This window comes from Monodon monoceros, unplaced genomic scaffold (assembly GCF_005190385.1).
Source record: "Monodon monoceros isolate NGI ecotype Baffin Bay Population unplaced genomic scaffold, NGI_Narwhal_1 Super_Scaffold_20, whole genome shotgun sequence".
NCBI classification, from domain to species: Eukaryota; Metazoa; Chordata; class Mammalia; order Artiodactyla; family Monodontidae; genus Monodon; species Monodon monoceros.
The window spans coordinates 27033155-27059756 of NW_021703777.1; the positions used below are offsets into that span (position 1 = coordinate 27033155).

General features: G+C 44.5%; 1 protein-coding gene across 1 annotated transcript in view; it reads right to left on the bottom strand.

The window, feature by feature from the left end:
• Nucleotides 1-6586: 6586 nt before the first annotated feature.
• Nucleotides 6587-26602, bottom strand: part of NR3C2 (nuclear receptor subfamily 3 group C member 2) — a 377064-nt gene continuing 357048 nt past the window's right edge. Inside the window, exon 9 of the mRNA XM_029235941.1 lies at nt 6587-8487. Coding sequence (XP_029091774.1) covers nt 8332-8487 — 156 coding nt within the window. The 3' untranslated portion in view covers nt 6587-8331. The remainder of the gene's footprint in view (nt 8488-26602) is intronic.

Sequence of the window (26602 nt, forward strand, 5' to 3'; positions counted from 1 at the left end):
TCGGACCGGTCCTGGAGGAACCTCAGCCACGCCCCTGCAATGGATGCTTTGTTGTTTGTCTTGTCAGTCTCCGACTCCCAGGCACAGGCTAAACCGACCTCTCCGGGAAGGGGGAACTTCTCTGTCCCCTGACCTGGAGTCCCTGGGATGTGGAGCTCATTTCTAGGGGCCTCAGGATTGTGAAGCCAGCCCTGCCCCAGGGCCCGCTCTGGGGGCCCGGCATGTCTGTCTTCCCCATGGGAGGCTCCTCGGCCTGTCACAGTTCTCCCCTAAGATTGTCACAGGAAGGATGTGTCCGTCGCCTCTTCCCCAGGTGAGATGATTCCAGAGCGCTGGTTATCAGTTTGGAACTCGCCTCCCCTGGACCAGGTAAGGTGTCAAGTTTGGGGTCAGGTGTGTAGAGGGGAACAGGCCCGTTGAAAAGTATCCACGTTCTACCTAAAAAAAGTAAGGACACTCTCAGTGCAGCATAATTTAAAATACTGGATTGCAGGCCCAGTGGAGGGTTTTGGGGCTGCTGAAGAACCCAGGGCCCCATGACAATGGCCGGCCCTAAGGCCAAGGGCCAGCCTGACCAGGGGGTGGGGATGGCATCGTCCCCCGTGTCCCCGGTGTTTCTGAGTTATCACTTCCTGCCCCTGCCCGCTGCTTAGGGATGTAGGAGAAAAACTTGGCCTGGGGCAAACTCTCCCATTTCCGTGGGAAAATACAAACTCATGGGCAGTTACAGTGAGTGGGCTCAGGTTAGCACTGGGCAAGATTTCCTGGCCGTGTTCTTAATTGGTGTATATCCATGGGGCAGTAAAAATATGACCCACCACACTGGGGCTTGATTTCTTTGCTCGCTTGAGGAAGACTTCGCTCATTCACCGTGGGGTGCACCCAACCTGCTGTTGCCACCAAACTGTTGTTAACTCCCAAAGTGCGTTTATCACCACTTTCTTGGTCAAGAAAATTGCTGTGAGGTCTGGCTACCTGTGCGGTTTGGGGCAAATTAAGTTGACTCTGTGATTCTGTTCCTGCTTTCTAAAAAGAAAACGGTACTCAGAGGTTTTGGGTTGAAGTGCCTGAATACAAGAAGCATGCCCAGTACATAGTACGTGTTCAGTTAGCACCATGCCCAGTACGTAGTACGTGCTCAGTTAGCACTGCTAGTCCCCATGCTGTTACTGCTGTGAGTGTCACTTGCCTCTTTGTTGTCGGGGCAGCTGTGTTCTGTAGGATGACAGTGTGGCAAGGGTGAAGCCTCAGGACAGCACTGGCTGCAAGGGCTCCCCAAGCCCCAGCCCTGCCAACCCCTCCTGTGGTTGTTTCAGGAAGAACGGGGTCACGCCAGAGGGGAGCCAGGGGTGTATTCCCCTGCAGGTAGGACCAGTGTGGCCAGGTTGGCCACAGCCCCCAGCTAGGGAGCCTCCCTCTGGGCCTGGTCCAAAGTGTACTTAGTGACCGGATCCGGAAGTGTTCCCTTAACTGGCAGATCATCTTCATTTCCCCAGAGGAGAAATGGGGGGATGGGGTGATAGGTTTTTCTGTGTTTTTGCTGCGTGGGTGCGGCCAATCCCCTGAGCATCTGAAGGCTGGCTGAGCAACGGCCCTGCCTCCCTCACGCTCAGGACCCGCAGCCCCACCAGTTGCTTAGACCAGGTCTCGGCCTGTGTTCATTCAGAGGCGCACGACGGGGCCGTGGGGTTTGGGCAAAAGAGGGCGCTCAGATTTTGTTTCTTGCGGTGGGGCTTGCATTTGATGGTGTCACCCCAAGGCTGGCCCTGGTGGTCTCTGTGCTTGGAAAGGAGATGCCAGGTGAGATCAGAGCCAAGTGGCCTAGGGGGTGCTGTAACCCCCCTTTCTTTGTAGTAGTAGGAACGTCTGTAGTTGGGAGTCTGGGTGGGGAAAGCAAGGGATTGTCCGTACCGGTGGTGGGCATTCAACTCATTCTTTCTTTACGGGGACTGACTGAGCCAGGGGAAATCATCTCATTTTAACAGAGGCTCTCGAGCAGAGAGCTTTGTTTAGATTCAGTAAGCTAGCCGTGGTCTTTCTGCTCTTACCATCTTGCCCCTGGGGGCCGGTAGGGGACAATGGCTCTTATGAGCTGAATTGTGCACCACCTCCCAAAATTCGTATGTTGAAGCCCTAACTTCAGTACCTCAGAATGTGACCTCATTTGGCAGTAGGATCATGGCAGATGTAATTAGTTCAGATGAGGTCAGTAGGGTTGGGCTCTAATCCAATATGATTGGTGGCCTTATGAAAACGGGAAATTTGGACACGGAAACAAGCACAGAGGGAAGGCAGTGTGAAGACACACAGGGAGAAAATGGCCACGTACAAGCCAAGGAGAGGAGCCAGATACAGATGCTTTCCTCATGGCCTTGGAAGGAGCCAAGCCTGATGACCTCTTGATCTCAGACTTCTAGCCTCCCAAACTGGGAGACAAGACATTTCTGTTGATTTTAAGTGCCTCCACCCCCCGCCCTGCCCCCAGTTTGTAGTTCCTTGTTACGACATTTCTAGGAAACAAATACAGTGACTAAAGTACGTGTTTTGAGTTAAAAAAACAACCTATTTTGAAATTCTTTTTTCACTGTTTTCTACCTTGGTGACCTTGGACGAGTTCACTTCACCCCTTTGTGCACCAGTTTCTTCTGTGAAATGGAGAGAGTGGCACCGACTTCACCGGGAGGTTGGGACAAATGGTGACGTTAAGTGCCTCAAGGGTACCTGGCAAGAAATACGGTTTAGTAACCGGGGAAGATGGGAGAGGGTAGCCGCAGGGTACCATGTTGGGGGGTGGGGTTAGTCTCTGCCCCCCTTTTCATCTCCTAGCTATGCCTGCTTCCCTCCAGCGTACCTTCTCCAAGGCCATGCCTTGTCCTTTCCCTCTACCCTATATTGTTCGCCCTTTCTCTGCCTTTCCAAGGGCACACGCTGCCTCCTTCATCTTGACCTTGTCTCCGTTCCCCATTCGCTTTTGTGCTGGGCCCCTTCTCACTGGGTCTCCCCTTACGACTCTCACAGCCAGGTTTGGTGACCCCTTCCTCAGCCAGAGTCCTGCGTGACTTTTTGAATCTTCCTGAGCTACCCGACTTTCTTTCCTCCCTCCTCTGGGAGGGAAGTTATTCCAGGAGAGTGTCCTCAAACAGCTTTCTGTCTCCTAGCTCTGCAAGTGTCTTCTCTGATGCTTGTCAGCACTCTTTTTCCTTGACTGGCCTGGGTGGTACCTTACTGCTCCCCTATTTGGGTAACCCGGCACATTCTCTTAATGCTTTAATGTCTGGCTAAAAGTATATCAATCTGCTGGGTGGAGTACCTTGGAGAATTCTTTCCTATCAGAATATCAGCTTGACTGGAAAGTAGACTTTTGATTTTTGCCCAAAGAGAGACTGCATTTTGGATGGGCAGTAAGTGCATGGGATTCCTTTAGGCTGCTTGGTACCATGCGTCAGTTTCTGAATTTTTCCTTCCTTGGAGGGCTTAGCGGCTGCAGGTGGAGCATCTCAGAGAGTGGGCGGAACACGATCCGACTCAGCTCAAGCCAGTTTTCACAAGAACCATGACCCTCTCTGGACCAGGCTGGACCAGGGCATGAAGATCCAAAGAAATGGCTTTTTCAGAATTTGGAAAACTTGGAAATCACTGTCTTGGCAACATACATTCTATGAAAAAAAATACCTAAATTGTGCGTGGTACATTGGTTGAATGATCCCAAATTTCACCCCTCTCCAGATCCATGCCCTTGTGTGGAGCCTTTGCCATGTCAGCTCTGGGCTTGACCTCATAACTTGCTTTGGCCAAAGGGACGGAAACAAACTTGATACCATCAGAAGCTTGAGAAGTGCTAACCCTTTCTACTGTCTTAGAGCCTTGCTTCTTCTACCATGAAAATATGTCCAGGCTGGCCTGCTGGAAGAGGGGAGGCCACATGGAGCAAAATCATCTCAGACCAGTTGGCTGCATGACCAGTCCAACCCAGCCAAGCCTGGCCCAGGTCAGCAGAACTCCCCCCCCCCGCTAGCTAACTCATGAGAATAATAAATGATGGCTGATTTAAACCACTCGGTGATGGGGTGGTGTGCAGCTAGGTACCTGCTACTCTGCCCCATCTCTCACTGTGCTTTGGATCCAGGCTTGGTCTATACTGAACGTTAAGAGATCATATCTTAATCTTCTCTTAGCCAGTGCTGTTTGGGAAGCCACTGTTTTACTTCCAAGAAAAATGCTGCACCAGCGATTGCATGACTTGGAATTAAAGTGCCAGAGATACATGTAATCAAGTCATTTTAGTCTGGATACATTCGCCGTTTATCAAAAAGTATGTCGGAGCTGACTTTAACATAAAGGGACATTGGTCATACAGACGTAAACAAACCCCTAATTATATATGCATCGTTATGCATAATTTTTACTGCTTTGGCATACAGTGGCCGGCTGGCTCAGTGGCGGAGACTTAGTTCTTAGCTAATGATCCCTAAATGTGCAGCTGGATCCTTTGGGCCCGAGAGCCCTTTCAGTCTTAGAAATGCAGTCATACTTGACCCAAGAACGAGCCTGCTGTATTCAGAAAGGGCAGCTACTTTAGCCAAGGGTGCACAACCCTGGGGCCTCCACCCAACCCCCCACCGCTGGCCACAGCAGATTCACAGCCCACGATGGCTTTTGTTTAAAGTTAGGGGCTCTCTGCGACAAACTGTGCTCCCTAATAGGTCAGATTGCATAAATTTTAAGATATAAAATTACCTTCATTTTCAATTAAGGCTTTACAAATTTGTGCACAAAAGTTTTGTTTGTTTTGTTTTTGCGGTACGCGGGCCTCTCACTGCTGTGGCCTCTCCCGCTGCGGAGCACAGGCTCCGGACGCGCAGGCTCAGCGGCCGTGGCTCACGGGCCCAGCCGCTCCGCGGCATGTGGGATCCTCCCGGACCGGGGCACGAACCCGTGTCCCCTGCATCGGCAGGCGGACTCTCAACCACTGCGCCACCAGGGAAGCCCCACAAAGGTTTTTTAAATAGTTTTTTTCCCTGTGCTGTGTTTCACGGCTATGTTGTGTTCCAGAAATATATCAATTGTGTTAAAGCAAGGTTGTGGTTAACTCTCAAATAGTCTTCTAGTTCGACCAATCACCAGTTAAATGACACATTAACAGTGTACCTGGATTTCTCTTGTGGGAAATACATGTTTTCTAGTTTTAAGATGAACTCATAATTGCTTACTGCTCTTTTGTTGTTCGTATTAATGAGTGACGTCAAGGGGAGCAGCCTGTAAGGAATGTGAGAAGCATCACAGCTGGTTGGAATGGAGTCTCTTGATAGTCCAAGAGGACCTGGGGTGAGAGCAAGACTCCACTGTGTGGAGGGAGACCTGGGAATGAGACGGGGCATCTGGTCTACTCAGGTGAGTCTCGAAGTCTGTAAAATGAACAAGCTTCCGTGCGGTTGCGAAGATAAATGAGGCAGTGTACCTACAGCATTTAGTGGCTACATCAGTAGTAGTTACTGTTATAAAATTGTTATGGGGTATTTCAGTGAACCAAATACCAGCAGTAAGAAACGGGACAGCTAACCAGTCCCCAAAGAGGATAATTAGTATGTGGATTACACAGGGCTTTCTAACATGGGGGAAAAAATGGTGACTCCATCTTGGATGTAGGCAGAAGGGCATATAATCCAGGTGTAAAAGGGCACAAAATCCACGTGTTCCTACAGACGTTCAAATGAACCGTTTCCAAAACAACAAGTGATTAAAGTAAAGGATTTATTGTAATCTGCTTACAGTCCTTTGCAAAGACAGACATACGTTTTTGCATAAAGATATAAATTGCTTCATTTTAAACTAATTTAGTGTCTTTTTTAATTATATGAAGAAGTTTTGGTGAATTATGAATTGTACCAAACCAAGATTTTTAAGAGCAATATGGTACAAAAATAAGAGACAATTTGGACTGGGACAGGCATTCAACAGTGGATTTAGAATATGGCTTTGCTGTTTAATCAAGCAAAGTTACCTGGAGACACACAAAGAGCCAGTAACTTCGTTAATACAAAAAGCCGATGCAGACCGTCTCCATCCCAAACCTGGTTACGTCAAGATTCCGATTTCATCAAAAGTAAGTCTGAGCTAAAAGCTGCTCTTGTGAAGCCATTTCTTTTCTAGAAACTCCCAGTCTGCATGCTGTGTATTTATCACCTTCCAAGTGTGGCTTTCATATTGCTGTGCATGTAAGTTGACTGTATTTAAAGATCTGCATAAAAATTAAATTCTTGAAACTGCAAATTATGTAAGAGAAACTCCTCCCTCTGAGTGCAGCTTTCACAGGTTTCCCCTTGCACAAGGCAGGTGTCTTCTGAAAGACATGGTAATGTTGCCTGCATGGTGAACCCTGGAGAAAAGTGTTGATCCCAACGCTGCCATCTCCCGGCCTTGGGCTTCTCCAGCTACAGCTTTTAGGTTTTGGAAAAGAATACGATTTCGCTGAGTACCTGATGATTATCATCACTTTTAAAAGATTAATTTTGGCCTCTATTCAAAGTATTTAGTGCAATCATGTTGTTACGCTTCCCCAAAGATATATATGTTTGTGATTTGGGGCAAGAGAAAAAGCCATAAATTGCATCAGTGCCAAACAGATTAGTGAATTAAAAATTTTAGTGCCACTGTCTTGCTTATATGATCTGTAGTTTTTTTTTTTTCCAAAACTGTTTACATATAAAATTCATTTTTAAAACCTACCTTTTAAAAATCTAAAAACCCTCTAATCATTGTGCAGTCTCCTCGCCGTTCTGACTGAACCGTGCCGTGCCCACACACACCTTCCCAGTGCCTCCTGCCATGACCTCCGTGTTCCCATGACCAGTGCCAGGAGTGCAACAACCCCTTCTGAGACCAGAAGTGAACATTTCACCTTTTGCGGACGTAGCGCGTGCATGGAATTCTTTTCCCCCCCAAGGAGAAAATTCGATTTTCTAAAATGGGGTGAGGATACGCTCTCTGAGCCATCGCATTTCCAGTCACTCTCTCCCCTAAAGCTGATTCTGCTTCTTGAGGAAAATGGAAAAGAGGCAGCTTTCCTAGAGCTGCTGCACTCCCCGGACATCCTCTCAGGGAGGGTGTCATCGAATGACGCCTTCACGGAGCTGCAGACACCACAGCGCGCCGTCCCCAGTGGAAGGAGGATGGAGCCGAAGCCGGAAAACGTGCTCAAGTCCCACGAACACCCCAAGCGGGAGACCAAGGACGAAACGAAAGTACAGAAGAAGTAGAAAGGCTTAAAGACAACCGAAGAGGTTTAAGTGTGGTTATTTACAACAGAGACTGTAAAATGGTAAATTAGATATGAAGCTAAAAAAAGGCACAGCTTTCCCTTTCTTAAATACACTGTAAACGGTTCATGACGCATGCAGAACGTTTCACTTTACAAAAAAAAAAATTTTTTTTTTTACCTTGTTGGTTTAGACAAAGATAGTACTTAAATAGTCTCCAGCAAAATAGAATTCGTTCAAAAATACTTTCCCATTCATCCTATTAACCATTAAAGTTTTTTTTTTTTTTTTTGTATGTGTCTCATTTACAAAAGTTCCTTATACCTTAGTTTAGGTCCTTCACAATTTATACATACAGTAATGTACAGCACAGCAAAAGACTGCAAAAATTATTGGTAAAGCCAACACAATAGATACTAGAAATTGAAACCAAGGCATTTGTTTGAACATCTTATCCGTTCTAATTAAATAATAAATGGAGGCTAGAGGGTGTGGATACCAGTGATGCAGAAAGACGTGGGCGAAGCAGTGCCCCCAAGGGGGTCGCTAGTCCAGTCCACGTGCTCCGTTATTACACAACAGGAATCTGTATATATTTTTTTGTGTTTTTTGTTTTTTTTAAATAACGAAAGAATATTAATGCCCCATATTGACTATACGCTTTATGTGCAAACCAAGGGTGAGCTTGAAAAAGTTCGTTAGTCCTTGAACCCTTTTAAAACAAGCGAACGATCCCAGAAACTACATGGCATAGTTAAAACTTCCATCTGTTAAAATATCAAAAATCAGAGAGTTATTGACTAGATATGGCTTTTCATCCAGAGGAACAGGAACGTGTTTCTAAGTGCTGGGGGCTGGAGAGGGAAGAACCTTTCAGACTATGCAGGTCTCGCCAAATCCACGTCACCCTGCCCGCCTGCCTCCCAACCCTTGACATGATTTTCAACTTGAGCAACTGCTGAACAAGTGGGAATCAACCATCACGTGTCAAAAATATGATTTTCTTGGGTCCTTCGTGGGTGTGTAGTAACACGGGGAAACTTAAGGCAAAGTTCTTCTGGTGAGATGTCTCCCGTCACTTCCTGTGAAAGTAAAGGGTCTTAGCGTTCCCGGACTCCACCTTCGGCAGCTGGTCGCTGATGATCTCCACCAGCATCGCTGGGAACTCCACTTTCAGGGCCTGGGACTCCCGGAAGGTATAGAAGCAAAATTCCAGCAAGTCGCTCACCAGCTGCAACAGACAGACAGAGGGGCTGTGACATCAAGGCCTGATTCCCACCCTGTCTCCGGGCCCCTCTGAGTCCTAACAACTCCGGAGTAAGCTCAGAGCAACATTCACAAATCCCACCGTGTCTACGAAGCTGCTTAATTAACGTGACTAAGTCATCCGTCTTGGGGGAGGAAGAAGGATGCTCAACGTCCGCTGCACGTAATAGGTCTTTTGTGCAAAACAGATTCAAACAGGAGCTCTGTCATTGTTGAGTCTTAAATATATCAGCAGCAACAGGGCCAGTAACAGAGTTCATAGCGGCAGGGTCACTGAATTGCTCTCATCCAATCCTCATTTATAAATGTGTGAATTGGGTGGGGCAAGCACCTGCGTGTAGCTTTGGGTCCTGGCGCTGGGCCTTCCCCAGCTTGTAAGGGCAGGTGCTGTGCCCCCCTCGAGGCCTGGCTGGGCCCCGCCAATGGAGCTGTGGCCGCAGGCGGAGCCAGACTTCCACCGGCAGCCCCCTGGCCTCATCTTGCCAGTGTCCTCCTTCCTTCAGGATCCCAGTCCTGAGCTGGGGGTCTCAGCCCCATTCCCAGCTTTATTAAGATATAACTGACATACAACTTTGTGTGAGTTTAAGGTGTAAAGGGGTAGTAGATTTGATACACTTATAATATTGCAAAATGATGAACACCTCTATCAAGGTACGTAACTACCATTTCTTTTTTGTGATGAAAACTTTTAAGATCTACTCAGTAGCTCTTGCGTGTATAGTACAGCATTATTACTATAGTCGCCATGCTGTACACGAGATCACCAGAACTTATTCCTCTTAATAAGGAGAAGTTTATACTCTTTGGCCAACATCTCCTCATTTCCCCCACCTTCTGGTAACCACCATTCTACTCTCTGTCTCTATTAGTTTGCTTTTTTAGATTCCACACATGAGTGAGATCAGATAGTATGAGTTTTCTCTGTCTGACTTATTTCACTTAGCATAATGTTCTCTAGGTCCATCCATGTTGTTGCAAATGGTGGGGTTTCCTTCATTCTCATGTCTGAGTCATATTCCGTTATGTGTGTGTATGTGTGGATATGGATAAAGATGATATATAATATCGGCCTGATCTAATATCATCTTTATCCATTCATCCATTCTCAGCCACTTGGAGAACATGAAAACATCAAGGAAAACATCTACGTCTTTCCGCCTGTCCAGCCATTTTCCCTACTCTGTGACCCAAGGACCTTTCCTATCCTCCTGGACCTGAACTACTCCCAATTCTGTAAGGTTAAAAAAAACAAACAAACCCACAAATGCAGTATAGCATTACTGGGTGCTATTCTCTTTACTAGGAATATACTTTCAAATCAGAAAGTATACGTTCTAATTTTTCTTTAGTTAATTCTGTATCCTATCATGGGAAAAATGACTTTTGGTCATTTCCCACTGTATTAAAGCAGACAACATTAACATTACATGTCATAACGGTCATCTTACTAAAGTGTTTTTCACTTTATTAAGTGAAAATCTGTAACCTTCCCTCAGGATTAAAAAAAAAAAAAAAAACCCAAAACAATTAGCAGGCTTAAATTGAGTCGCGTAGTAAGTAACTGTGTGGTAAAGGCCTTCGAAACAAACCAGGAATCCAGAAAAACTCACTGGGAGATATACCTGGTGCTTCTGTTTGTGCCCAAATATGCCCTCAGCCTGTAGACTGATATCTTCCTAGGTAGGTCCAAGGACTGACTTTTTCTGTACCCACAGGAAGTTGGGGCCAAATAAGCTGGGAAAGAGCACAAGGCACCATCTGCTGTGGGCTTGTTCAGACACACTTGTGCTTGCTTAGTGAGTGGTACACCTCAGTTTCCCCATCTGTAAAATGGGGGCCATGAGAGTATCTGCTGCAGAGGGGTGCAGCAGAGGCTGAATCAGTGAACTGGCATGGAGTAAGTGCTGAACAGATGCCAATTCTCAATCATCCTCTCCCTCTTCCCAAACTCCTTCAACCATCACTTTTCTCTGCAAACTGGGACACAGCTTGCAAGACCTGCTCTGGGTCATCTTTGTGTAACCTGGTCCTCAGGCCTTCCTTCTATAAAATGTGGGATGGGGGAACTTTGTGTTTGGCCTTTCCTGGAAAGACAGTCTTGAAATAGACTTGGGGGTGGCAAGTTTCTTAATTGTTTCCGGTGGTGGGCCAGTGGCTGTGAGCACTAAAAGCCACACTGGGTCCTGCTCTCCAGGTGTGGTACTACAAACGAGTCTCACTGTGGACCGCGGGTCACGCCCTTCAGTGGCACCGGCCAAGGGCACTCGGGACCTAGTTTAAGTTCATCCTGATCTCTGCCCCTGCTGCTGCCCCCGAGGGTCCCTCTGGGTGGCCACCTTCAGGGCTGTGAAGGAGGGTGTTTTTCCTTTTAAATTTTAACCCAAGGGTTGACATCCGAGTCTCTAGGCCATATTAACCCCCCTCCCCCCATAGGACAGCTCTGCTTGGCGGCCACAGCCTGCACATCTCTGGGGCTGGGACTGCCTCACATCTGGAGATAAAGGCTCCCGGTGCTCAGAGCGTCTGAGGTGTGGGGCAGGGGTGAGGTGGAAGGTCACGGTGACAAGGTGGCCTTGGCATATGACCCGAAGGGGGTGGAGCTGGGCCGTGTGGCACTCAGGGAGCAAGTGTGGGGTTGCTCAGGGGCTTCAGAGCAGCAGGAAGCTTGTGAGCGAGCCTGCAGGGCCAGGGCCACTGAAGGGTTTATGCTTGTAAGCAGGAGACAGCACTGCCTGCAGATTCCTATATACAACGAGAGGTAAGGAGCAGAGTAAATCAGTCTGTGAACCTGAGGCAGTGTGCAGGGGAGCACCTCTGTGAGCCTGTAAATGGGGACAGGTCCCCTGCCCCATCATCTTTAACACCCACACGAGTATTGCCTAGGAGATGCTGGGGAACTAGACCAGATGGAGAGAGACCAGGGCCAGGGGCTCGGCTGTTTTTCCTGGCAGGTTGGCTGGGGGTTAGGTGTCCCAGACGCTACTCACAGACCCTGCATATTAACTGGGGGCTGGCATTTCCTGCGCATCTCTGGTCCACGTTCCATGGACTGGGAAAGCAGCTCATTTCCAGTCATGAGCTATACCCAGGGCTTCTGTTCATAATAGATGTCAGCTGCTGAGGGATGGGGGGCTCTCCTGGGGCACATGGGGTCAGCCTGGAAGGCCAGGGCTGGGCCTCTGACCCTGCGAACACCTGGAGAGGGGACCCCCATTACCACTAACTGACCAAGATGCCTGGGGGCCCCAGCAGCTACCAGAAGGCGCTGGCTTCCTCACAAGCCTGCCGGACCTGCCTGCCCTGGGAGGGCTGCAAACCTCTGAAGATCCCAACCCAGCAGAGCCTGAGCCAATGGCTGCAGTTGCTGGGGTCAGGGATCATCTGAGAATCGAAGCCAGGAACCAGTCACTGAGTGGCCAGGCTGCAGGACCTGCCTGCTGACCCACAGTGCATTGCCAGTGCGCCGGGCCCTAGGGTTCCCTGGCCCTTAGCGGATGTCTGAGTTGGCCTGTTGCTGAGGTTGGTACGAGGGCACCACCCCTCCTGGAAAAAACAAGGCACAGGGAGGGCGGGGCTGCAGGTGGTCAGAGCATGAGGTGGTGGGAACTAGGTCCTGAGAGCTGGGGAGTCACATGCTGTTGGGTCAGCAGAGATGTTGACCCATCAGAACAGATACCGGTTCCTGAGCCAAACTGCCGTGTCACAGCGAAGTGTCTAACGGTCATGTTACACACGTGTGTCTCCTGGGTGTCAGTCTGATGCAAGGCAGGCGGCACCTCTGCCAGAGCCTGGAGGAGCCAGGAAACATGGGGACAACCAGGTATGATGCATGTGCCCTCAGCAGGCGCCATCCTGTCCTCTGCCCCAGGTACAGGGGGTTGGTTGGGGGCAGGCAGGCCCCACGGTCACAGCCTGGAAGGCTGGTTAATACTAGGCTAGAAGGAGAGTCAAGAACCCTAATTATAATCAGTAATAAGAGTCCATATTATTAGGAATCAAAGAGAGTCCTGCGTTGACTTCTCATTCTGTACAAAAGGCATCTGTTGGGATCACAGAAGTCTAGCTGGACGCTCAACATGATTTATCCAGAGCCTGATGTCAGGGCCACAGCTGTTAGGGTGACAGAGGAGCCTGACAAGGTCACAGGGTGACTGGTGGCACTTTGCTTGTTCGACACTGAAGCTATCAGGCTCAGTCGGTGCCTATTTCCCACTCTCTCCACTGAGTCATCGCCTGTGGCAGGCCAGTAGCTGGGCCCTGCTCCCACCACGAGCTGCAGTCTCTTGGAGGGAGGGGCACGCAGGGAGGGTTCGGCACTGCTGTTCCAAGATGATTACACAATCAGTGAGCAGTGACTGAGCAACTGAATGATAATGGCCTCTCTGGGTTGGGTCCCACGGGTTTTCAACAGCAAGCCCACGTCTCATAAGTTAGCTGCTGACTCCAGAACTTTCACCTCATGAGGATGGAGCTTTGGCTTGAACTGAGCATTGGGAGGTTTGAAGCTTTATTTGCAAAGATCAGAATTTTAGCCAGATATATTGATAGCATTAGGGGCAAAAGATACACAGCTTCAACTCTAAATACTGTTAAAGTAAAGTATAGACAGAAATGACTAGCAACTGTCTACCCTCTAGCAAAGGCCTTCTGAATGCTGGAAAATGATGCACAGTGATTATATAAGGAGTCTGGGCTTCATTCAAAACCCACAACCGCCACCCAGTGAGGGCTAGTGTGGAAGATGCTGGCGTGTGCACAGGTTGGGGCCCCGTGGCCATGCAGGACTGCTTCTCTCTGGCTGGTGACGTCTCAGCAAAATGTGATGGTAACAACACCCCCTCAGCTTGGTAGCATTTGTTTCTACACCCAGAAGAAAATGTACCTTTAACAGCAAGGTTAGACTGTTTGCTCGTGGATTCCCTTTGAAAACCCAGGCCCTGCAGTGAGGCTACCCCGCTGAGTGCTGGCAGGCTCTACTAGAGGCTGAGTTTAGGAGAGTCCTGAAGGCCTCCGAGAGGCAACTGAGAGAAGAAGTATCAGCAAGAGACCATCAAAGAGTACTGTCAGCATCATGACACTGACAATGCCCCCCTTTCAACAAAGAATTAGTCATCCATCCATGAACAAAAGCACCTTTGTGGAGCTCTGGGATCCGGTCCCACGTGCAAAGGGACGTGGGGTGGAGTCTTGCCCATCTGTGCATCTGGTAATAGGCAGACAGACTTTGGCATGGGCTATGAAACCAGTGGAGCAGTGAACCTGTCCCAACCCCTCTTGCCATGGTCAGGAAAATACCTGGAGACTGCTGACCTGGGCAGATACCGACTGACAAGGGAGAAATCGCAGAAAGTCAGCCTTCCCAAGGGGAGACTCCTGCACACCACTGGAGCAATAAAATTAAATGAGTTTGGAAGTAGTGGAGAGGAAAGAACTTTACCAGCGCTGTCCCAACCCCTGGCGACACTGCATGGGGCCAAATTACCAGGTGGCAGCAACCTCTCCCACAGGAGAAAAGGAGAGTGGTGAGTGAGTGCTTGGCTACCCTCGTGTTGCAGGATACAGCTGGAGGAACCAGTGGCACCCAGAGTACTGAGGTGGGACCTCCATGACTGGGAGGAGGAGGGAGGAGATTGGGAAAGAGACAGATAAGAATATCCAAGGGCATTAAAGGGACACAGCCATTAAGGTCTACCCTGAGCCTCTGGGAATACTACACCTGGGGATCTCCCTAGAGGGTCCACAGGTACCCCCCCAATCCCTGAGTGCTAAACTCATACCTCCCCCCACTCTGCAGCTGGCATCTTGTGCACACTCCTGAGTGTGGTGGCAAGAGTGAGCTCCAGTAGACAGGAAGTGTGCTCAGAAAACAGGCCAGGATCTGTGGGCTACGGAGAAACCACCAACTTGAGCTACAGTGGTGCCACTTTCTGGAAAACAAAAAGAGGCATCTAGTAGCCATCCTGGGGAGCTGGAAGAACCAGAAAAGACATAAAAGCTGCAGAATTCTGCCACAACGAGAAGCAAAAAGGAGTGGAACAGATGTATCCTTACAAAGGCAGAAAAACCCCAGATAATAAGAGCGCCAATGAACAGGCTATCCCATCTGAACGCAACTAGCAATAATTGAAGACAGTATCTGCCACTTCAAGTGCAAGAAAAAGGCAACGCAAAACTACAAGGAATATGAAAAATCAAGAAAACATGCCATCACCAAAAGATAATAGTTCTCTAATAACTAACTGAGCTCAAAGGCATGGACTTTTTGCAATCTAGCTAAATTCAAGAATTGCTGTTTTGCACAAACTCAGTGAGCTACAAGAAAACTCAGGAAGACAATTCAACAAAATCATGAAGAAATACAGGCTCAAAATGAGTAGTTTACCAAAGAAACACAAATCATCAAAAAGAACCAAGCAGAAATTCTGGAGCTGAGGAGCTCATGGAATGAAGTGAAGAATGCTATAGAGAGCATCTGCAGTAAAGCAGAGCAAAGGAAGAAAGAATAAGTGAGTCAGAAGATTCCAAAATATGCACATTAAAGGAGAACAAAGAAAAAAGAATGGAAAAGAGTGAAGAAAGCCTATGTGATCTAAGGGATTCCATCAAAACACCTAACATTAGAAAAATCAGGGTTCCAGAAGGAGAAGAGAGGGATATGGGGCAGAAAATTTATTTAAAGAAATAGCCAAGAACTTCCCAAACCTGGGGAGAAAAATGGACATCCAAGTTCACAAGGTTAATAGTTCACTCTGTTTTCTCAATGCAAAGAGGCTTACTCTGAAACATGTTATAATGAAACTGTCATACAGCAAAAATAAATAATTCTAAAAATAGCCAGGGGAAAAAAGATTGTAACCTACAAAGGAACTTCCATTAGGCTATCAGAAGATTTCCCAACAGAAACCCTACAGGCCAGGAGAGAGCAGAATCACATATCCCAAGTGCTGAAAGAAAAAAATTGCCAGCTAAACACTATCTGGCAAAATTATCTTTCAAATACATAGGAGAGAAAGACTTTCCAAAACAGACAAAAGCTGAGGGTGTTCATTACCACTAGACCCCCCCTTGAAAGAAATGCTGCAAGGAGTACTTCAAGCTGAAATGAATATATGCTAATCAGTGACATGAAAATATATGAGTATCTAAGACACTGGTAAGGGAAAATATACAGTCAGACTTGGAAAATCCTAATTCTGTAATAGGATGGTATGTTAACCACTTAACTATACTATAAAGGTGAAAGAGTATCAAAAATAATTATAGTGACTATAATTTGTTAAATAATGACATCAAAAATATAAAACGGGGTAGCCTGTGTAGACAACTGAAGTTAGGTTGCTATGAACTTAAAATGGACTGTTTTATCTATGCAATGTCTTATGTAAGCGTCGTGGTAACCACAAACCAAAACACCTAGAGTAGATGCACAAGAGATAAAGAAAAGGGAAACAGGCATACCAAAATGGAAAATGCCAATTTACAAAGGTAGGCAGAAACAGAGGAAAAAGAAACAATGAAAATACAAAGCAACCAGAAAACAATGAACTGCATGGCATTACTAAGTCCTTACATACCAATAACAACTCTAAATGTACATGGACTGAATTCACCATCCAAAGATGCAGAGTGGCTGGATGGGTAAAATATCAAGACCCAACTATATGCTACCTACAAGAGATTCACTTCAGCTTTAAGGACACACACAGGCTCAGAGTGAAAGAATGGAAAAGAACTTGCCTGTTCCATGCAAGTAGAATCGAAAAGAAAGTGGGAGTAACTATATCTATTACAGACAAAATAGACTTTAAGCCAAAAATGGTAACAAGCATCAAAGAAAGTCAATATATAATGATAAAGGGGTACATTCATCAAGAAAACAACGTGTGTGTGTTTGTGTGTGTGTGTGTGTGTGTGTACACACACACACACACATGCAACATCAGAGCACCTAAATATATTCAGCAAATACTAACATATCTGGTGGGGGAAATATATGACAATCCAATAATAGTAAAGGACTTAAGCACCCTACTATCAGCAATGAACAGATCGTCCAGACGGAAAATCAATAAGGAGACACGGGACTTGAACCATATATTAGGCCAAATAGACCTAACAGATATTAAGAGAACATTCCATCCAACAGAAGCAGAGTATACATTCATCTCTGGTGCACATGGAACATTCTCCAGGATTGACCATGTGGGAGAACACAATATAAGTCTCGGCAAATTTAAGAAGAATGAAATTATACCAAGTATCTTTTCTGGCCATATGGTATGTAGCTAGAGTTCAACAAGAGAAAAGCTGGAAAATCTACAAATATGTAGAAATTAAACAACACACTCCTGGATAACAAATTGGTCAAAGAAGAAATTTTAAAAATATCTCAAAACAAATAAAAATGGAAACACAACATACCAAAATGCATGGGATGCTGTAAAAGCAGTTCTGAGAGGGGATTTATGGTGATAAATGCATACATTAAGAAAACAGAGAGATCTCAAATAAATAACCTAAATTTACACTTCAAGGAACCAGGAGAAAAAAGGGACAAACTATATCCAAAGTTAGCAGAAGGAAGGAAATGACAAGGATCAGAATGGAAATAGATGAAATGGAGACCAGAAAAACAATAGGAAAAAAAATCAATGAAACTAAGAGTTGGTTTTTTGAAAAGATAAATGAAACTGACAAAACTTTAGGTAGACGAAGAAAAAAAGAGAGAAGACTCAAATAAAATCAGAAATGAAAGAGGAGATATTACAACTGATACTACAGAAATGAACATAAGGATCATAAGAGACTGCTAAGAACAATAATATGCTAACGAGTTGGGTAACCTGGAAGAGATGGATAAACTCCTAGAAGCACACAACCTGCTCAGACTGAATCAGGAAGAAACAGAAAATCTGAACTAACCAATAACTGGTAAGGAGACTGAATCAGTAATCAAAAATCTCCAAATATAGAAAACCCTGGACCAGCTGGCTTCAGTGGCAAATTCTACCACACATTTAGAGAAGAATTAATGTCAATCTTCCTCAAACTTGTCCTATAAACTGAAGAAGAAGGAATACTTCCAAACTCATTTTACCAGGCCAGCATTACTCTGACACCAAAGCCAAAGAAAAGAAAACTATAAACCAATATCCCTGATGAATACAGATGCAAAAATTCTCAACAAAAGATTAGCAAACGAAATTCAACATTACAGTAAAAGGATTATACACCATGACCAAGTGGGATTTATCCCTGGGATGCAAGAATGGTTCAACATACACAAATAAATAAATACACACTACATTAACAGAATTAAAAATAAAAATTATACAATCATCTCAATAAATGCAGAGAAAGCATCTGACAAAATGCAACATCCTTGCATGATAAAAACCCTCAACAAATTGGGTATTGAGGGAACATACCTCAGTGTAATAAAGGCCATATACGACAAATTCAGGGCTAACATTATACTCAATGGAGAAAGACTGAAAGTTTTTCTTCATTTAATATCAGGAACAAGACAAGGGTGCCCACTCTCACCCCTCTTAATCAATATAGTACTGGAAATCCTAGTTAGAACAATTCGTAAAGAAAAAGAAATAAAAGGCATCCAAATCAGAAGAGAAGAAGTAAAATTACCTCTGTTTGCAAATGATATGATCTTATATACAGAAAATCCTAAATACAAAGCCCCCAAATTGTTGGAACTAATTAACAAATTCAATAAAGTTGCAGAGGTCAAAATCAACATACATAAGTCAGTTGCATTTCTACATATTAACAATGAAACATATGAAAAAGAAATAAAACTATCCCATTCACAACAGCTTCAAAACAATAAAATACTTAGGAATAAATTTAACCAAAGAAGTGAAAGATCTTTACAATGAAAACTACAAGACCATGATGAAAGAAGTTGAAGAAGACACAAACAAATGGAAAGACATCCCGTGGTCATGAATCAAAGGACAATACTGTTAAAATGTCCATACTACTCAAAGCCATGTACAGATTCAACACAATCCCTATCAAAATTCCAATGGCATTTTTCATAGAAGTAGAAAAAACAACCCTAAAACTTGTATGGAACCACAAGAGACTTCAAATAGCCAAAGCAATCTTGAGAAAGAAGAAGAGTCAGAGACATCACTCTTCCTGATTTCAAACTTTTCTACAAAACCATAGTAATTAAAACAGTAAGGTACTGGCAAATAAATAGATACATAGACTTACGGACCAGAAAGAGAGCCCAGAAATAAACCTCTGCATTTTTGATCAACTAACATTTGACAAGGGAGCCAAGAACGCTCAATGGGGAAAGCATAGTCTCTTCAACAAATGGTGTTGGGAAAACTGGATAACCACATGCAGAAGACTAAAACTGGACCCCTATCTTACACCACTCACAAAAATGAACTCAAAATGGATTAAAGACTTAAATGTAAGACCTGATACCATAAAAATCATAGAAGAAAATATAAGAAAGAAGTTCCTTGACATTGGCCTTGGCAATGATTTTTTAGACATGACACCAAAGTTCAACAAGTATGACTACGTCAAGCTAAAAAGCTTCTGCAGAGCAAAAGAATCAAAAAAAAAAAAAAAAATGAAAAGGCAAACGACAGAACAGGAGACAGTATCTTCAAACCATATATCAGATAAGGGATTAATATCCAAAATATATTAAAAACTCATATAACTCAATAATAAACAATTTGATTAAACAATGGGCAGAGGGACTAAATAGACATTTTTCCAAAGAAGATATCCAAATTGCCAACAGGTATGTGAAAAAGATGCTCCACATCATTAACCAGGGAAATTTAAATCAAAAGCACAATGAAATCACTCACTGATATCAGATGATGACACCTGTCAGAATGGCTATCACGAAGAAGACAAGAGATATGTGCTAGTGAGGATGTGAAGAAAAGGGGACCCTTGTGCGCTGTTGTTGGTGGGAATGCAAAGTGGTTTGGCCACTATGGAAGAACAGTATGGAGGTTCCTCAAAACATCAGAACTAACCTGTGATCCAGCAACTCCACTCCTGGGTATATAGCTGAAGGAAAGGAAAACAGGATATCAAAGAGATATGTGCACTCTCATATTTGCTGCAGCATTATTCACAACAGCCAAGATATGGAAACAACCTAAGTGTCGACAGGTGAATGGATGAAGATGTGATATACACACACACACACACACACACACACACACAATTTTTCAGCCATGAGAAAGGAGTAAATTCTGCTATTTGCAACAACACTGATGCACTGTGAGGGCATTATGGTAAGTGAGATAAGTCAGACGGAGAGAGACAAATATTCTATGATCTCATTTATATGTAGAATCTATAAAAGCCAAACGCTTAAAAACTGAGAGTAGAAGAATGGTTACCAGGGAATGGGGGACTTAGGGAGATGTTGTTTGAAGGTACAAACTTGCAACCAGTAGATAAATAAGTCCTAGAGATCTAATGCACACCACAGTAACAACAATACTGTTTTATAAAGTTGCTAACTGACTAGGACTTAACTGTTCCTACCACAAAAAAAGAAATGATAATTATGTGACATGATAGGTGTTAGCTAATGCTATGGTGGTAATCATTTTGCAATATATAAATGTATCAAAGCAATATGTTGGACATCTTAAACTTACACAATGTTATGTCAGTTATATCTCAATAAAAAAAGGTACCTGAATCCAACAACACATAAAAAAGATCATACACCACGACAAAGTGGGATTCATCCCAGGTTCACAAGGATGGTTCAACATATGCAAATCAATCAATGTGATATGTCATATCAACAAAAGAAAAGACTAAAACCACATGATCATCTCAATAGATGCAGAAAATGCATTTGGCAAAATTTAACATTCATTCATAATAAAAACTCTTACAAAAGTGGGTAGAGAGGGAACATATCTCAAGATAATAAAAGCTATTTATGACAAACCCACAGCCAATGTAATACTCAATGGTGAAAAGCTGAAAGCCTTCATGCTAAAATCTGGAACAAGTCAAGGATGCCCACTCTCACCTCTTCTATTCAACATAGTACTGGAAGTCCTAGCCATCGCAATCAGACAAGAAGAAGAAATAAAAGGTATCCAGATTGGAAGGGAAGAGGTAAAGTTGTCATTATATGCAGATGATATGATACGATATATAGAAAACCCTGAAGACTCCACACAAAGACTACTAGAACTGATAAACGAATTCAGCAAGGTAGCAGGATACAAAATTAACATTCAGAAACTGGTTGAATTTCTTTACACCAATAATGAAATATCAGAAAGGGAATGTAAAAAAAAAAAATCCCTTTTAAAATCGCACCCCCCAAAATAAAATACTTAGGAATAAACCTGACCAAGGAGGTGAAAGACTTATACTCTGAGAACTATAAAAATACTGATAAAGAAAACTGAAGATGATTCAAAGAAATGGAAAGATATCCCATGCTCTTGGATTGGAAGACTTCATCTTGTTAAAATGGCCATACTGCCCAAAGAAATCTACAGATTTAATGTGATCCCTATCCAATTACCCACGACATTTTTCACAGAACTAGAACAAATAATCCTAAAATTCATATGGAACCATAAGAGACCCTGAACTGCTAAAGCAATCCCGAAGAAAAAGAAGAAAGCAGGAGGCATAACCCTCCCAGACTTCAGGCAATACTAAAAAGCTTCAGTAATTAAAACAGCGTGGTATTGGCACAAAAACAGACTTAGGGATCAACGGAACAGAATAGAGAGCCCAGAAATAAACCCACACACCTATGGTCAATTAATTTTTGACAAAGGAGGCAAGAATATACAATGGGAAAAGGTCTCTTCAGCAAGTGGTGTTGAGAAAGTTGGACAGCTGCATGTAAACTGATGAAGTTAGAACACATCCTCTCACCATACACAAAAATAAACTCAAAATGTCTTAAAGACAAACATAAGACAGGACACCATAAATCTCCTAGAAGAGATCATAGGCAAAACATTCTCTGACATAAATCATACCAATGTTTTCTTGGGTCAGTCTCCCAAGGCAATAGAAATAAAAACAAAAACAAAAAACAAATGGGACCTAATCAAACTTACAAGCTTTTGCACAGCAAAGGAAACCATAAACAAAATGAAAAGACAGCCTACAGGCTGATGCAGCCAACAAGGATTTAATTTCCAAAATATACAAACAGCTCATACAACTCAACAACAAAAAAAACAAACAGCCCAATTGAAAAATGGGCAGAAGAACTAAACAGACATTTCTCCAAAGAAGAAATATAGATAGCCAATAGGCACACGATAAGATGCTCAACATCGCTAATTATTAGAGAAATGCAAATCAGAACTACAATGAGGTACCACCTTAAATGTGTCAGAATGGCCATCATTAAAAAGTCTACAAATAACAAATGCTGGCGATGGTGTGGAGAAAAGAGAACCCTCCTACACTGCTGGTGGGAATGTAAGCTGGTGCAGCCACTGTGGAAAACAGTATGGAGGTTCCTCAGAAAATTAAAATTGAATTACCATATGATCCAGCAATCCCACTCCTGGGCATATATCCAGACGAAACTATAATTCAAAAAGATACATGCACCCCTATTCATAGCAGCACTATTCACAATAGCCAAGACATGGAAACAACCTAAATGTCCATCGACAGATGAATGGATAAAGAAGATGTGATGTATACATACACAATGGAATACTACTCAGCCATAAAAAAGAATGGGATAATGCCATCTGCAGCAACACGGAAGCAACTAGAGATGATCACACTAAATGAAGTAGGTCAGAAAGAGAAAGACAAATACCATGTGATATCATTTATATGTGGAATCTAAAACATGACACAAATGAACCCATCTCTGAAACAGAATCATGGACATAGAGAACAGACTGGTGGTTGCCAAAGGTGAGGGGGTTGGGGGAGGGGTGGAATGGGAGGTTGGGGTTAGCGGATGTAAGTTTCTATATATAGAATGGATAAACAACAAGGTCCTACTGTATAGCACAGGGAACTATATTCAGTATCCTGTGATAGGACTTCCCTGGTGGTTCAGTGGTTAAGAATCCACCTACCAATGCAGGGGACACAGGTTCGAGCCCTGGTCTGGGAAGATCCCACATGCCGCGGAGCAACTAAGCCCGTGCGCCACAACTACTGAGCCTATGCTCTACAGCCCATGCGCCACAACTACTGAGCCTACACTCTAGAGCCCACGAACCACAACTACTGAAGCCCACGTGCCTAGAGCCCGTGCTCTGCAACAAGAGAAGCCACCGCAATGAGAAGCCTGTGCACCGCAATGAAGAGCAGCCCCCGCTCGCCGCAACTAGAGAAAGCCCGCGCGCAGCAACGAAGACCCAACGCAGCCAAAAATAAATAATTTAATTAAAAAACTATCCTATGATAAACCATAATGGAAAAGAATATTAGAAGAATGTATATATATGTATAACTGAATCACTCTGCTGTATAGCAGTAATTAAGACAACATTGTAAATCAACTATACTTCAATTAAAAAAAAAAGGTGCCATCAGAAAAATACCTAAAAAGATTGGATTTTAAACACTCACCAAAAGGGTATTTTTTGGCTAAAAGCTTGGCTGTCAGTACGCTCAATGTATCAGCTAAATTCTTGGCCTACAGGAGGCATTTGGGGAACTTAGCAGGGTGTTACAGGGCTCTGAACTGCCACCGGCAGCAGCAAAGCTGCCATCTGGAAGGGGTATCTTTTGTTGATTCCTTATTTTAAAAAGCTGCTGTCCTCTGCCAAGGGCCAGCCCACATGGAGGCGGGCATCTGGATTCAAGTGTGTCCCTGAAGCAGGAGACAAGCCTCGGTGGGGTTGCTTGCTCATGTCAGCCCTGCCTGCAAATTCTAGGCAAGCGGACTCTCTGCAAGGGTGACTCCAGGCCAAAATGGGCACCTCTGGCTCTGCTTCCAGAGGCCCAGCTGCCTGACGACGCCAGGGATGTCCCCTGTGGCCTCAAAGGGCTGGTCCCTGAGTCTAGGCTGGTACGGGCTGGAGCAGCTGGGCCACACCAGGTGCCCAGGAATGGGCTGGTGGCCGGGATGGGAAGCAGGCTGCTCAACATCTCATGAAAAGCCAAGGGCATTTCTGAACGCTCACCTCTGCTTCCCATCCATCAGCATCTGACTGTTATCTGAGGTTACATTTTAATTCGTTCCTCATCACCATTTTTATAATAAATTCAACACAGTCACTGATCTCTGGTCAGTGATGAATATTCAATCTTCAAAATACGTCGTTTGGATGCTGTGCTAAGCAAGATGGGTTCAATTTCCTTCTGATTATTTTTTTTGGTACTTAAATTTATTTAATTTCCACTCTGTTTAAGTTTCCTTGTATTACAAGCCTCATTCTAGATCGCGGCTCCGCCTTCCTGTGAATAAGGTCTGTTGTACATGTGAAAAACACAAAGAAAAATGACACAATGCAAAAGCAGAAAGTAGAGCTTAAAGATAAGGGGATAATTAGAACATTGCTGAACAAAGGAAATCTAATGAAAGGGTTATGTGTGAAATGCATTGGCACGTTACTGTATATAGAAGTATGAACTTTTGCTACTCTTGTTTTCAATATTTTCTAGATCCTTCTTGCGAATGTACGCTACACGGAACAATGTAAAAACCTAAACCAATTCATATTTATAAGTTACCAACTTTACTGTCTGGTTACATCGAGATTAAGCAGTTAAATCCTTATTTCAGGCTCTGAAAGAAAAGGAACACTGAGTAACAAGGGCAGACACCACTGGCTAAGGACCAAAGGCCTCTTCTGATCCAAGCAGGGACACTGCAGTAGAGACCAAGGTGGCTGAATTTATTCCTTTGATCCTACGATGACACTGAATGAATCAGGGGTTGGCAAAGTTGGGCCTCCAGGGCAAATCTGACCTAATAATGGTGTTTGTAAGTCTTTTCATTTTGTTTTTTACACTTTTAAGTGGTTGCAAAAAAAATCTAAAGAATATTTTGTGACAGATGAAAATTATATGAAAAAGTTTTACTGGAACCCAGCCATGCTCATTCATTTAGATACTATCTGTGGCTGCTTTCAGGCTACAGTGACAGAGCTGAATAGCTGTGGCAAAGACCATGGGACCCACAAGGCCTACAGCATTTACTACCTGGTCCTTTATGGAAACAGTCTGCTGGCCCTGGATTGGAAGGCACGCCAGGGATTCAGTAACAGCCTTGGGAGAACAGGTTTTGGTTGTTTGCTAAAATAAATAAAGTATAAGATGTTTCCTGATTTTAGAAATATTAAATGTGGGCAAAAGAAGTATATGAATCAAGTGATATGGTGGTGGCCAGATCTGGTGTTCCAAATATTATACAGATTCTTCAAGGCTTTAAAAAATGCTTTAGAGGGCTTCCCTGGTGGTGCAGTGGTTAAGAATCCACCTGCCAATGCAGGGGACATGGGTTCGAGCCCTAGTCTGGGAAGATCCCACATGCCTCAGAGCAACTAAGCCCGTGCACCACAACTACTGAGCCTGCGCTCTAGAGCCCGCGAGTCACAACTACTGAGGCCGCGTGCCACAACTACTGAAGCCAGCATGCCTAGAGCCTGTGCTCCGCAACAAGAGAAGCCACTGCAATGAGAAGCCCACACACCACAACGAAGACCCAACGCAGCCAAAAATAAATAAATAAAATTTTTTTTAAAAAAAGGCTTTAGAAAGAATCCTTGTCCATAAAGGGGTTGAACTAGGGAACCGAAAACATTGCCCAGCTTAAAGGATGCAGAATTTGTCATTTAAATGGAGAGTTCCCATCACTCATGTCTTCCATTTTTGACCTTTGAACCTACAGTCACTGCGGTTCACACACATTTACAGTTGATTCCCATTGTTCGTGGTAGTTATGCTCTATAAAGTCATTGCCAAGAGTGAGTCAGCGAATACAGAACCTTTGCTCCTAGGGATATAGAGGGTTAGGTTCCCACAAGCTACTGGTCACAACATTTTCATCAAACAAGTGATACATAACCTTGTTTTACGTGTTTCTGTTTAGACACCTTATTCCCATGTGTGTTGCTGATTCCTTCACACTGAACTCACGGCCAACAGCATTATTATAACTCATGCCCGAACGAAGCTTATTTTCTCCGTAAGTCACATCACAGCCTCCTTGCGCTGAAAAGCACAAGACAGTGTGTGAGCAGTACATCTGGGGACAATTTTAAACAGCAAAATCACCAACAAAAACGCAAAAAAAGGGCTTCCCTGGTGGCGCAGTGGTTGAGAGTCCTCCTGCCGATGCAGGGGATGTGGGTTGGTGCCCCGGTCCGGGAAGATCCCACATGCCGCGGAGCGGCTGGGCCCGTGGGCCATGGCCGCTGAGCCTGCGCGTCCGGAGCCTGTGCTCCGCAACGGGAGAGACCAAAAAAAAGAAAGGCCCCCAAACCAAAAAAAAAAAAAAAAAAAAAAAAAAAAAAAAAAAAGACACTAAATAGTCCACCAAAAGGACACTTATTTACTGTACTGTGAAAGCATATACAATTTCTAGTCCCATTAACCATGACAGTGATAAATAAAACCGATCCACTGGCATCTTCCCAGCCTTTTCAATCTCACTCATTTAAAATGATTTTAGTTTTAAGGTTCCTTTACAGTGCATTGGTGTCTCTTGTTCCCTTCAGTCCTCACGCCCTGCTCCAATGAAGCTTTCTGCCTTTCCTACCCCTGCTTCTTCCACAGACACATTTGCACGGTGCACCATGGGCTGCAAACTGCTCTTCACGCTCAGCATCTCCTCTGATCAACATGATCTTAAAAAGATTATATTATGCCCGGGACAGGCTGCATTGTTTGTGGGGCTCAGTGCCAAATGAAAACTTGGGGCCCCTTGTTCAAAGTTTGCTAAGAATTTCAAGATGGTGACAGCAGACCATTAAGCCAAGAGGGGGGCCCTTTTATGTGCGGGGCCCCCGAAGTGGCAGCTAAGCTACCAGGAGCCATAGGGCTGACCAGGTGCAGGGCTGGCTCTGCACTGCCATCCTCCACAGGGGCTTCTCTCCCCTCTG